Raw genomic sequence first — 14,708 nt, 5'->3', positions numbered from 1 at the left:
TTTTTCTGTGATAAGCTTCTCTGTTTTTTTTGCGCTGAGCCTGTTTCTCTTCGACAGATAGAGCAGCAAATTTTTCTCTTTTTTTACGATTTCGCTTATCCTTTTTCTCACGAAGTTTATCAGGATCATCCGTTATGGATAGCTTGGAGCAGCTCATGTTTTTTATACATATATACCAAGCAACAAACAAAGATAGACAGAGGAAAATCTATGCGTATGGACAGATATATATTGTTTATATATATATCGATAGATAGGTATATAAGTGGTGATGTGCAAGGAACAAACTATTCAGCTAAAAAGGATGAAGACTATCAGTACAGATGGAATGAGCTATGAACTAAATATATTAAAAAACAATAAAAAACCAGTTGAACGAAGGAAAGAGAGTAGAAAACCTCCATGGAGACAGCAGACGAAGCTTATCAAAGTATCTCTGCTACTGCGTATTATAAGAAATTGGAGCACCTCAGTACAGATTAAAATAAAAGAAATTTCTAGTTGCATGGAACAGCTGAAAAACTCATGTGAAGTAAGTTTGGATTAGCATAAGAAAATACCTGATTCGAAGCAAGCTGTATGAAGCAAGTTGTAAGATGCAAGATGCGCTGTAATTTGCATGTAAACTGGTTTTTTGAACGTAGCAAATTGTTTGCATGAAATCTCTGGTGCCAATGTATTCATCGATGATCAGTAAAAAACAAGAAATATGCAAAATCGAGACAAAGAATCTGGAAATGACAAATATAGCCAACCTTAGGAAGAAAGTGGTCCACAAAATAAGCATCAGAATGACTAAAACAGTAAAAAATAGATGGTAGTGGGAGACAAGTGATTTAACCCCTATGACACATGATTGAACTCTTTGGTCAGAATTGAGGAATAAAGTATATCTCATGTTTATCACATATATGCATATAAAAAAAATATATCCACTTATCACTTATCACTTAATAAATATATAAATTTATCTAGTGGTTCTCTTATATCCACCATAATTCTAGATATTTTTTTAATGCCTATTAGCTTTATCAATTTATCAATTTTTTAAAATAAATATATACATGGTTATCCTTATATTAGAAACCCCTTAAACACAAGTGATGGTTTTTTATATTAAAAACCAGAATACATTTTACTTAAACAATTGATAATATAAACAAAATGTGTTTAATTTGATAATATAAAGACATTTGATAATATTAAACACGTTTTAATATTAAACTTGTCGGACAAAGTTCAATTCATGGTTTAAGTTCAATTCTAAACATTGATTATGATTTAAGTGAAATTACTTTAAACGTTATAACACATGATCAAAGCGATTTGAAATTTTTTGGGATTGGTTAAATTTTTTCGACATCCACACAATTGTGGAGTAGAACAAAAAATTTTAGATTGTAAACATTCATTTATAATAAATTTTAGATTCTAAAATTTGAAGAGAAAAAGCCTTTTTTCCTTCTCCATCCATACAGTTGTGAAGTACAACAGAAGCTATGAAAGCCAGCTGCACAGCCAGCAGTCGGATGTTCAAATCACCGCAAAAGCTGAAGCAGCAGTGGGAGCAGTCAATGTACAAACTACCACTGCAAAGTACAACACGATGAACCAGCCGCATTCAACCCACCAAGAGTCAGACCAACAACCTACAAACCAGCAACACTCACATCAAGTGCTTGGCTCCAATTTAGCAAGAGCGGTCCCACCACTCAACGTACAAATCAGCAGCCCAAGGTACAACAGCTTAAAGCAAACGGATGCACTCGAAATCCCCAACAGTAGAAGCACAAAGTGCTTCTTATATATAGTATAGATATATATATAATTTTTTTGGGTCAAAAGTCTAGAAAAGATATACAATGCACGATATTTACGGCACCGAGAAGCACCAATAAAATACACCGGCCTGGACCGGGTACTTACAACCCGACCCGGATCTCTTTAACAATAAATCAGTGCCATTCCATACTTTCCTCGTTCCTGAACTGCTAAAACCCAAAACCCCTGAATGAAAATATGTCACAGTTCTGGAAACCGGGAACGGAGAGGCCTCGCCTCATCGACGACGAAGAAGGCGGTGTTCTTTTCTATTCCACATCCCCCCTATCTTCCTCCTCCTCTGGGTACTTCCTTGCTAACCTTTTTTTTTTTTTTAAATGTTTTTTGGTTTCAATTTATAGTGGTAATCATTAGTTGAAATAAACTCATATAGCAAAGTAAGCATGGTTCTTAAATTTTCTTGAATTACTTGCTCCACTAACGCTTCTTGATTTTATATGCTCGCTGAAGTTTCTTGATTTAGTACGGGCAGCATGTGATGCCAAGAAATAACTTATATAGCAAAGTGAGCATGGTTCTTAAATTTTCTTGAATTACTTGCTCCACTAACGCTTCTTGATTTTATATGGTCACTGAAGTTTCTTGATTTAATATGGGTAGTATGTGATGCCAAGAAAGTATGTTTTCTTGAAATTAGATGTTGTAATGATGTAAGCCAAATATGAGGGTCGCTAAGAAAACGTGTTTCTTGAATGTGTGGAAACCGTAAATATGGAAATGTACCCGAATAACTTTACCTGAATCATTGCCATATTGATTATTGAAATAAAAGACATGGGATTTTCTGTGATATTATTTGTTCACCTGTGAAAGTGATAATATGTTTCTTGAATTATAGAAGTTGTAGTCGTACAGTGGTAATGGGAAGTTTACGTTTGAACTGCTGGTCATTACGATAGTATTGAAACCAAAGACATGGAATTCTGAGAATGGTTCTTGATTCTTGAGAGTTGTAATATGCTGTTGACAAGTCGATGTTTGGGAGTGGGAGTGTATTTTTCCTTGAATTATTGCGGGGGGCTTCCGAAAGAGAGTGTGGGTCTTGAATTGATGAAACCTTAAGAGATGTTAATATTACAGATACGGCTTTGCGAGTGTAGAGAAACAAAGGCAGAGGCTACCAGTGTACAAGTACAGAACCGCTATTCTTTATTTAGTGGAGACTCATGCCACCGCCATTATTGTTGGGGAAACTGGTAGTGGTAAGACCACTCAGATTCCTCAGGTACAATTTTTAGGCTCCCCTAACCCTTCTCTCTGTTTCCACGTATTTATGTTCCTATTCTTGTGCTTGCTTTGTTTAACGCAGTGTGTATATCGTGAATTCTTGAATGGGCTAACTGAGTTAAATCATCGAGATTGATTTCTCTATTCCTTTCTGGACTTTGTTAAGTTTCATGACTATGGTTGTTGCTCTAATTGCCTGCAGTTCTTGAAAGAAGCTGGTTGGGCAGAAGGGGGACGCATTATAGCTTGTACTCAACCAAGAAGACTTGCTGTACAGGTTTAGTTTTTGTCGTGATTCACCTACACATGCACATCCCAGTATATGTGCTTTTGCCTGATTGTCAAATTTTTAAAACTTTCTCTCTCTCTCTCTCTCTCTCTCTCTCTGCATCTCCACGTACATCTGTACATATGTTTATAGTGGATTGTTTCTCTCCATGTGTGAATCTTGGGAAGCCTACATTTGAAAAGTTATATTAGTACATATAAGATCATTTTTGAGTTGGACATGTCTCCAAGTGCTTTTGGATGATGTATGTGGATGTGAGTTTGCTAAATCTGTAACTTCTTCTTCTCCTCTTTTTTTTGGGGTGAAATAAAGTTTAATTTCTGGGAAATAACTTGATGCCACTTTTTCCCCCAAAATTGTTTAATGTAGGACTATTGTGGTTTTGGTAGTCTTGCCAGAGAATTTGGTATGTCAGTGTAGGAAAGAAAACTGCTTGTCTTGTAATGATTCTCAGGTTGCTTTCAGTTTAATCATGTGTACATTAAGGTGCTAACAATTCCGATCTAGTTACCACCTTGTTGCAAAATTGCTTGGCAGAAGTAAAGTTATAGTGTGAGGATATGGCAGATTTTGATAACTCTAAAATTCTGAATTCTATTAAGTTGTCGTAAAATTTCACTTAGTTTTCCATGATTAAGGATTTTTCTTTTGTGAATTTATGATTTCCGGCTGATCTCCATGCTGAAAACTTGAAGTCAGATATTGCCTGCTGCAGCTTTAATTTTTTCCCTTTTTAGATTGGATGCTTCCGTTGTACTTGTCTTATATTAGAAGCTTATAATCATGCACCACATGACTGAGGTTATGACATATGCAGTCAGTGGCATCAAGAGTCGCTGAAGAGATGGGTGTCAAACTTGGTGAAGAAGTTGGTTATACAATTCGGTTTGAGGATGTCACAAATACTGTAAGATTCTTATGTTATACCTTTGACAACATTTGGTTGATTAGTATTATTGTAGATTATCAACAATAATACCCTATAACCCTTATCACTGGTGCCTTTCCCTTTCTCATGATTATTTTGTTCCAAACACACACTTCTGTACTTGATTGCTTTGTTTAACCACCCTGGCAGCACAGGACTTAACAAAGATCAAGTTTCTTACAGATGGAGTATTGCTGAGAGAAATGATGGATGATCCTCTCTTGAGCAAGTATAGGTATCAATGTACTAATCATTCATCAAAGTTCATCATCTCTCCTGCCTTCCTTTGATGATAACGCCCTTCCTCATAGATTCTCTCTCTGTTTGCAGCTTCCTTTGGTTCCCATGTATGCATTTTATGTGATGTTTTGGTATTTATGAACTTGTGGTTTCTGGGGTTCATTCAATGGGTTAGAAGTAATGACATGCTTCTTGGTTCCTTTGCTTATTCCACATTCACCAAGTGTGGTCGTGTATAGTGCATAGAAGGCATGAAAAAAAAAGAGGATACGAGATCTTACACTGACTTTGTTACATATGTTATGTTTGGGAAATAAGAAATAAGGAGATTTTTAGAACTATATATGCTAGTTGTCATGAGAGATGAGTAACTAGATGGGTTTGGTACTTTGATAAACTACTGAGATATACATTATGTTCTCTTAGATTCTTCCTTGTGAAATTGTGTTGCTTGAGGACCTCATTGTTGAATTTGCAATTTTATGGTAGCATTGTTTTGCACTTTGTTTTGTAGTCTGCACGTGAACTGGTTTTTACAGAATCTTAGTTCTCTGATATATTTGCAATTTAAGCCAGTCGATGTAGTGTTACCTGCCTGCATGTCCTCTAGTTCTCTCACATGGATATAGAAAATAATTGATCGAACCCAATCACTCTAATATAAGGATGCCTTGTGTTTCTTGTGTTGTAAATGTCAAAAATTGATGTCTGTATAATGCCTTTTCTAGGTATGTAGCAATTAGTTGCTTACATATGTGCATGACTTTTGATGAGACAGTGTCATAATGGTTGATGAAGCTCATGAAAGATCTCTTTCAACTGACATTTTATTAGGTCTCTTAAAGAAGGTATATATTCTGAATCATTAATTCAGTATGCTTCATGGTTTTGTGCAAATGTGAGGCTAATATTTCGAAAATGCAGATTCAGCGACGCCGGCCAGAACTGCGTCTTATCATATCATCAGCAACTATTGAAGCAAAAAAGATATCTTCTTTTTTCTCTCCCAGGTTCTTGTCTTGTAGCTTTGCTGTCAGCATTATATAGGTGCACACACGCATATTCTCTTTAAAGTGAAGATACCTCTAAAGCAACCAGATTGTAAAACAAGAGTAGTTTAATGCCAATATTGTCTATTTAGAAGCTTTAATTTTCCATTAGTGTTCATCTGCCTGTTCATTCTCTATCTGGTATTTTCTCTATTGTGATAGATAGCTTATCTCGTACTTGCGCCTTGTCATTTAATACTTGAATAAGATTTGAAAGCTCAAAATTTATGTGTAGTCATTGTAGTTTTAATATGACATGATGCAAATTATTGGAGCTCTTTCTTAAAAGAAGCAGGACGAGCTTCCTCTAATGTTATAGCCTTGGGACAGAGTTCAACTTCTATCTAATGGCAGGACAGATCTAAAGGAAATTGCAAATAGAGTGTTAGGAAGGATTGATAGAATGTGCTAGTGGTGGTATTCATAGATAAAGATATTGAGGCTTTATTTGCTGAATGAACATCTGTTGTATACAAGCTTAATTGGCTCTGTGGATATTTTAACAATAATGTCTTTTCAGATGAAACTCTGTTTATACATAAGACTGAAGGTCATTTCTTAACTGTTTTGTCTCATTTGTTGGTGGTATAATGGAGTAAGAAAGTTATGATCATGGTAGCCTGCCTCAATTTTATGTTATACTTATTGAGTTGGTTGTTTGTTTGTTGGTGGTGAATCTGGTTTAGTGGTGCCTTTCAGGTCTAGATTCTATGTGACAATGATTAGTTAAGTTGATTGCAAATGAAATAAGCTTCCAGATGCTGTCATGTGATTGTAGTTGACGAACCTCTGCTTACCTAGTCTGTAAATGATGAGTAAGTGGAATAATTTCAACCTGTTGCCCCCTAATCTGAATTTCCATGTGTGCTAATTCTTATGTAAATTTTGAAATAACTCCAACCTTGTTTGGTCTTCCTATATTTACCTACTTTCCTTATGAGGTTCATCATCTGATCTTACATAAAAATTTCCTTTTGATATCATTGTGTTTAACTGATCATAGTTGATGTTGGTGTTTGGAATTGCACTAGTTGATTGTTCTCTAAGAATCTATGTCAATTTTGAATGTGTACTGATAAATCCAGTAAAAGGCGTCAAGCGCTACTGACTGAGGACCATGGACCAAATGCAGAACCTGCCATCCTGTCAGTTGAGGTAAGAGATACTAATTTTATAAATCAATTCATACTATGAAGATTCTTGTTTCTTAGTATCATAAATGTTGGTCATGATATTGGAAGTACTCTAAACAGCTTAATCGACTGTTTTATGTTGTTAATTTTTCATTACTTACAGGGAAGAGGATTTAATGTGGAAATCTTCTATGTTGAGGATCCTGTTCCGGATTATCTTCAGGCGGCTGTTTCGACAGTGTTGTCAATTCATGATCAGGTATTAAAGTTTACAGAAAATGACAATATTGGGGTGGCTGATTATGTGTTGGCACAGCCGATTTATCAACTAGATATTTGTGATGTATGTGGTTGGTTTGGCAAATTTTCCTTATAATAAGATTGCAATTGGAAGAACCGTCTTGGATTTGTTTCTGTGATCCTCTCAGTTGAATATACATGGAAACTAGTTTGAGGTGAATTATAAATGTAAGCCGCGGCTTACCATTTGGGTGTATTAGGGTGCTTTTGGTTTACTTTTCCTGTCTTTTGGTTTCATTCTCCTATCCTTCATAGATTGCATCCTAATGGTTGCCATGGATGATGATAGGATGTCTTATCTCTTCATGTAGAGAAATGAATGAAGAATAGAGGTGAAAAAGCGGCATCTCTTTTTTCCAATCCTTTAGCTTAAATCTTACAAAGGGAGAGTATGATGTTTTTTAGATGTTTAAATTTGATAAAAGTGTAGGTATTTGCACATTAGTTGCGTCATTTTCCCTACTCCTATATCCTTTGGTAGCTGTCCCAGAACCTCTACATTTGTGTTTTTTTCTTAATATAAATAGTGCCCTTTACTGTCAATACTTACTGCTCATGGTTTGGCTTTTGTTTGCATTTGTCTCCTGAATCTTGGAAGCATTAATGTTTTCTTACAATTTATTGTTAGCCACCACTCTTTGGCATTTCATTGGTGCATAACACAATTTACCACTAATCATCATGTACGAAGTAATTGTTTATGCACCTATACATTTGTGTTCTCCAGGAGGCGATGGGTGATATCCTCGTGTTCCTCACGGGTCAAGATGATATTGATGCTGCGGTACAGTTGCTTTCAGAGGAATCTCGAAATGGTCAAAATCAAGGTAGTTTGCATCTGTTTTTTCGTCACTCTTTTGATTTGGGAAAGAATAACAGTTGGAAGTTGGATTGTTTTTATTGCACGCTATATAAAGGTTAAAAAGCTGGGATCAATTACCTAAACAATCCAATTTTTATTAGAAACTCGGAAAGTAGTCCAAAATTTTTAGGATTTTCCAGAGTAGAGATTTTATTTCTCTACTTTAAACAGCAATTTCAGAGTCCCATCTCAGATGGCAACTTCATAGTCTCATCTAAGATGGTGACTATAAAGTGGTCATTTAAAAGGGCAACTTCAGTATAAAGAAACTAAAGAAAAAAGGGTGACTAAGACAAGTAACCTAAAGTCATCCTCTCAAATTGCGAGTTTAAAGTTGCTGTCTAAAACTGTGACTTTAAAGTTGCCATCTAAAGTTTTGACTTTGAAGTTTTTAGTTGAAGTGGTGAAATCTGTCATTGGAATATTTAGTAGAAAGTAGATTTACTAGGTAATTGTTTCATTGGTAAAAGAGGGAAAAAGGTACACAAAGAGAAGCAAAAAATGAATTATCAGTATAATCTTTTGAAAGTCTTTTCACTGGTTTGTGTTCCCAGTAACATGTTATGTTTCTACCTCTTCTTTCTGTTGCATTTATTGCAGGAAGTAGTGATTTGTGATTTTGCAAATTGGGAAATAGTGAAGATAAATTCTTCTACAATTTTAAGTTGCATTTGAAGTATTTTAAATTCTTCTACAATTTTAAGCTGTGTTTGAAGGGTTAAGAAGTTACTGGATTCTCCTTGAAAGAGGGTAGGGATGTTATTATTGGGAGCAAATGTCAAATTGGTCCCCTCAAGAAGCATTGGGCTTGAGACATGAGATGAAATGCCATCTTGAGCTAACTTTCTAGTATCAAGTTTTCTGGACCATGCTTGATCATTGAGAAATGAACTTGAGACCTTTATTTCATGTGGGCCAACAAAGATCCTTAGGACCATAACAACTCCCCTCTTGATGTGAATTTGAGAAAACAAGATGAAATTCCACCCATGGATGGAATTGCATGACAAATAACCACGCAGTCTGAAAACACAATCGCAATCCTTTTGATTCTGAAATATCTCTGTACTCATTAACCTTAAGGACCCATCAAATGAAAATTGTCATTCCATGGTAGGAATTGCTTCCTTGCCAAACGTTACACATAGAGAATCAATTGAAATTCTGAGTGAAAGATTCATTCAGCTGCAAATATGTCTACGAAGAGGGGTCCAAACTTGCAATACTGGAAAGTAGTCTTTTAACAATGCTACTTTCATTCTAGTTCTGTCATGGAGTTCCTCACTAGGGGACCTAATTTAAATTTCTGGAATCCACTTTAGGGGAAAAGCTTAAGCTTGTAGCTTTTGGTCTCATGCTAATTTACTTCTGACTTGCAATACTAGAAAGTAGTCTATTTAAACAATGCAACTTTCATTCTAGTTCTAACATGGAGTTCCTCGGTAGGGAATGTAATTTAGAGATTTCTGGATCCATTTTAGGGGAAAGGCTTAAGCTTGTAGCTTTTCAGCTCATGCTAATTTACTTCTGATTTGAAGCCTTTTATTTAATCTGAGACAAGACAGGCTACAAAGCCATGACATCTGTGTCAGATATAAGATAAGCATGAAATGTATGGTCTCAGATTCTATTGCATTCTTTTAATTTGTTTACAAATTAATTGTGAATATCCTTTAGTTTAAGTTGCTGATAGTTAATTTGCTTTTCAGATCTGGTAGTTTGGTTATCTACGTGCAAAGTAATATATTATCTGGTAGTTTATTAGAGAATAGGTTTTCCTTATGTCCGTCCTCGGGTTGTAATTTCATTGTGGCGATTATTTTCATATTAGATTTCTCATTAATTGACCGCTATGATTATAAAGGTGAGAACATGCTAATAGAGAAAATCTTTCATTGCACCTTTAAAGTCTTTATTTTGATGAACTTAGTATTCATAAACTCTGTTAAGTTTGTTGTTCAAAACTATAACTGCATAAATTTGGTTTTATAAAGTTGAAACTGAAAGTTAATTGAGGCAAACCATGTGAACTGGATTGTTTTACTCTATTTTGCCTATTCTTTCTGGAAAAGGAATTTCATCAATCGAACAAAAATCTTGGCACATGCCTCCAGTCAGCTGGAGAAAAATAATTTTGTTTGGATAGGAGGTTATTTGAAATATTTATTTGAGATAGTTACTGTAGTACTTTTTGTGATGTGATGTATGTGAGATAAAAAGGCGGTTGGAAAATGTGTGTATGATGCAAGCAAAACAAAATTTGAATATTTTTTTTTAAAAATCTTGTAATCCAAACACACTCTATGTGATTTATCATGTCCCTTCACCTAGTATGTGTTCTGAAAGAATTGGTGATAATACAAATCAAGCTTTGTAGAATCATAAAACTAATTTTCATTACTTTTCAAGTTTCATCAGTTCTTAGTTCTCATGTTTATTTGCTCAATTGACTAGCAGGATTGATAATATTGCCTCTCTATTCAGGACTGCCACGGGCGGAGCAGGTCAGTTCTAATAATTTGGTATTTGTTAGATATCTTTTCCTTCTTCTTAGTCAACCTATGAATGTGTACGCTGCTTTAATTTTAGGATCTTGTGTTTTCTCCAACTCCCAGAGGAAAGAGAAAGGTGGTGGTATCAACAAACATTGCAGAGACATCATTGACTTTGGAGGTGATTAGGTGGCAAAAAAAGGTTTATGACTATCATATCATCGAGTTAAACTAACAAGTTTCCATCAATTTAATTTGTTTTTTACTTTATTTTTTATTCAGGGTATTGTGTATGTTGTTGACAGTGGATTCTCAAAGCAACGGTTCTACAACCCGGTATGCTGTTGGCTCTCCTCTTTTTAACATTTGGAGTACCACTGCTAGCACTTCGTTTTTTTCCCCTTCCCCTGGTGCACGTTGTTAATGGAATTGTAATTTTCTTTATAGTTCTACATGTCTGATTTGGATTTGCTATTTGATTACTTTTTAATGTTTTTGTCTACCTATATCTGTCATGATTGGGAAAAGTCTATATTCCTGAGCATGAGCATTTGCTTCTATTACGTGAAGACTCATGTTGTAAGCCAGAGTATATCCTAGGTTACAATGTTTTAATAGCCTGTCTTTAACAAGCATAATTAGCTTGAGTTTGAAATGTTAGGTTTATTTTTTTGATTTTTGCTGCTTTTGAATGCATCAAAATTGATTTTCTTATTAGAACTTTTCTTTTTTGAAGCTTATATTTGTTAAGCTCTTACTAGGACTGGGAAATTTCCTCACTTGCAGCATTCCCATGAGCAGCTTAAAATATGTGATTGATGGGTCACATCTTATTGTCATTTTACTACAGATTACGGATATTGAGAGTCTCATAGTGGCACCCATATCCAAGGCATCTGCTCGACAAAGGGCTGGTAGAGCTGGAAGAGTTCGACCAGGAAAGTGCTACAGGTTCAAACTATTCTAGAGTAACTACTGAAATACTTTCTTGTCTCAGGGCTGTTTAAAATGACTGGATGTCAAATTATTAATTAATTACACGTTAGTCAGGTCAAGATTTAGGTTGTCAGTTTTACTACTATATCTTCAACATTCTCTCAAGATCTAAAGTCTGGTGGTGTCAAAACTTTGGTTGATGTGGTGGTTTCCTCCTACTCTAGTGTTGTGCATAGCTACTACTATTATATTTGTGTTCCACTCGTATTGTTTGACAAGTGAAATAGTTAGGTCTAGAATTTAAATTCTTTGTATGTTGCACATTTATGTTCAACTCTCTACCTAGATCTAGAGTTTGCAGTGTCGAAATTTTGGCTGATGAGTTCCTTGCCTTCCTACTCCAGTGCACCACAGAGCTACTTCTTTCATAATTGTGTTCCACTCCTACAGTTTGACAAGTGAAATAGTTTGGACTGGAATGCAAACTTTATATGTTGCACTTTTATTCCACTAGTTCTTTCAAATGTTTGTTGCAATTTCTTGTAATTTTTTTTTCCTCCTAAGTTATTCTACTAATTCAGGACTACCACTTGGGTAAAATGTTTCACTCTTACAACTTCCTGGTTTTGTTTACTCAGGAAAAAAAAAAAACTTTGGCTTTCTTAGCCACCTGCATGTAAGCTAGATCTTCTAGTATTCTTTTTCAGTTAATGAGCAGAAAGAATGAAGAGCAGCAGTACAGGTTACTTTAAGATCATTTTGTTAGGTCTATTGCGGGGAGATCTATCTTGCTCATCTTGCCTGGAAGACTATTAGAAATTTAACAATTGATTCTAGGTGGGGAATTTGGTAGATTGTGTCCCAAAAGACCAATCTAGGAGAAATCTACTGTTAACTCTTCGCTAAAATTATCAAGAAAGATCATTGTATCTGTGCAAAATTCATATTTGCATATAGTACCATGTCACTCCAAATAGTCCCCAAGATTTAGTACATGTTTCCAAATTTCCCTTTGGATATCATAGTTTCGCATCTGTTACAAGATAGCTATTCAGGCATTGGAATAGCCGAATAGGTTGTTTTCAAGGTGAATATGACTTCAATGGAGCAACATAAAAAAAAAAAAAGAAAAGAAATTTCTTGCAGCTGACTTTCAATGTTATAGGGAGGATGTTTTCAGTGGTTTAAAGTTGTTATATTTAGATTTGCATGGTTGGTCTTCCTGTGCAATTTTTTTGCATAACCTCCAAGTGTGCAATACCTTTCTACCAAGTAAAAATACACAGGAAGACCAGGGATTCAACTTTCACCTCATCTAATGTGTCTTAAACTTCTATATTTACAAAAAAAAGTTTGCTGCTGTCATTGCCTTGAGCAGGCTCTACACAGAAGAATACTTCCTCAAAGAGATGTCTGCTGAGGGCATTCCAGAGATCCAGAGATCAAATCTTGTGTCCTCAGTGATTCAGGTATGCTTCAGGTAGAGTGCATGTGATTATACTGTTAAAAGATATCTGGTTTGAGAACTTTTGAGCTACATGCTCAACTTTGCTGGCATTTTTTGGATTAGACGTAAAGTTCTTTCCATCCCTTTTTTTGTTAAGATCGTTTAGTGGCTCTAATTGTTCTCTTTGTGAGAACTTTTTTAGCTTCAGTGTGTTTCTGTTGAGAAAGCACCTACTAGAAGTCTATGGCACTTGTGATAGAATGGTTAGCTTTCCCTCCCCTGCTATACCTACATGCATGATAATGGAAGACTGGGAATACCAGATATAAGATGATAGTTGAAACTTGAATAGTTTGGATGCTCAGTTTCTCTGTACAAAATGGTGGAAGATACCAAACCATGCTTTACCTGCTTGTGTGATAGTTTTTAATTGGTGCATTGGGATGGTAGGTAACATGATGACATGGTCTTTTTGAACAAATAAGTCAATGCCAGATTGTATTAAGCTAGAAGGTACTCTGAACTGTTTCTGTTGTATCTCTACCTCAGCTTCTTGATAATGCTTTTTTGTAACATCTTTTGCTTCTCAAAAGCTTTGGTAGAAAATATTTTTCTTCTGTTTATAGTTTTCTCATAATCACTTTTTTTTAATGAATAATAATTGTCCAAATGCATTAGGGGTTGTCACTTTCTCAAGGTAAAATTTATTTGGAACTTATCTCTTTGGTTCTGTTTGCTTTATCTGATATCATTTTCCTTGATAAAGTGTCCTGTAGGATGATATTGCTTTTCTAATACTGGTTTGGATTTGCTTGTTGAAGCTCATAGGAAATGTTCAAGTACTCATTTGTCTAATATAATGTTGCAGTTAAAGGCTTTAGGGATAGATAATATTTTGGGTTTTGATTGGCTGGCATCTCCATCATCCGAGGCCATGATTAGAGCACTAGAAGTACTATATTCTCTTGGTGTCCTTGACAGTGATGCCAAATTAACCTCGCCTGATGGATTTCAAGTTGCAGAGATTCCTTTGGTATGCTACTGTCATCAGCATTTTAATCTTTGGGATGCATACATATTGCTAAATTACCAAATTCGAGTTAATGTAGATTTGCAGGTTTGCTTCATTATTGAAAATGCTTGCTATGTGTTCTTTGGATAAAATGAAACATTCTCAGACGATGTGGAAACAATAAAGAAAATAAGATAAAGCAGGAATTTATTGACCTGTAATTGGGTTCCCAGTTCTTCTTGTCTAACCATGTTAAAATCCTTGAGATTTATTACAATTCTCCATTCAGGACTATTTTCAATTCAGATATTGTTTTCCCTTTCTTTTTCTTCTTGTGAATGCTATCTTTCATGGTGGGCTTAGCGTGGGTTATTACTCATCACTAATATATTAATATCTCTTTTGATTGTTGTTTTACTTTTGCAACCATATACAGAATTATCCAATTATTGAATGGTGCTTCTTGGTGCTTTTGAAGTATGTTGTGCTTGGTGCCTAAAAAGTACTATTTCTTCAAATTACGAACTGTCATTTACTTGTCAATATGGCCTGGCTGCATTTTTTTTTTGTAACCTTAATGATGCCAGCATTATATGTTTTCCTACATTGGGATAAGTGCTTCTCTTCCATTTCATGTTTAATTTGCGTACTGAACATAATGGTGGCAAGTGATAAGTTCAGCAAAAGATGGAGTTGATGTTTGACTTTTTCTCATCCAGATGGTTGTGTACCAGTTGTTGTACTACTACTTTTCTGTTATTCCATCTTGCTTAGATTGTGTTTTCAATATGTATGCATTTTCTTTCAATCTGTTCCTTCATTTCTAGTTCTATCATTTCCTTGCAATTGTTGTCTTAGTTTATGTGAGAGATTACTGGATTGGTGGTTGGGCTGCCATAATTTGTGACTGCTTGTATGGCTAAGTCTATATTTAGCAGACAGGGGCCAACA

At 35.2% G+C, this 14,708-nt stretch overlaps 1 protein-coding gene across 2 annotated transcripts; it reads left to right on the top strand.

Moving 5' to 3' along the window:
* Positions 1-1,907: 1,907 nt before the first annotated feature.
* On the top strand, positions 1,908-14,658 carry LOC140032679 (probable pre-mRNA-splicing factor ATP-dependent RNA helicase DEAH9). Of its 2 annotated transcripts, none has more exons than XM_072073461.1 (16): positions 1,908-2,126; positions 2,923-3,067; positions 3,272-3,346; positions 4,176-4,265; positions 4,442-4,521; positions 5,305-5,374; positions 5,451-5,536; positions 6,661-6,730; positions 6,872-6,967; positions 7,736-7,835; positions 10,328-10,374; positions 10,460-10,564; positions 10,645-10,698; positions 11,213-11,313; positions 12,677-12,767; positions 13,614-14,658. In XM_072073461.1, the coding sequence occupies exons 1-16, from the start codon at positions 2,020-2,022 to the stop codon at positions 13,905-13,907; spliced, it is 1,611 nt and encodes a 536-aa protein (XP_071929562.1). In that variant the 5' UTR covers positions 1,908-2,019; the 3' UTR covers positions 13,908-14,658. The 2 variants fall into 2 exon arrangements, with proteins under 2 accessions (XP_071929562.1, XP_071929563.1); XM_072073462.1 differs by having other exon boundaries at positions 1,914-2,126; positions 10,460-10,543; positions 13,614-14,656.
* The last annotated feature ends 50 nt before the right edge of the window (positions 14,659-14,708 follow it).

Source organism: Coffea arabica, unplaced genomic scaffold (genome assembly GCF_036785885.1).
Source record: "Coffea arabica cultivar ET-39 unplaced genomic scaffold, Coffea Arabica ET-39 HiFi ptg000003l, whole genome shotgun sequence".
Classification (NCBI taxonomy): Eukaryota; Viridiplantae; Streptophyta; class Magnoliopsida; order Gentianales; family Rubiaceae; genus Coffea; species Coffea arabica.
The sequence above is the reverse complement of the archived record's forward strand: the minus strand, read 5'-3'. Positions and strand labels throughout refer to the sequence as shown.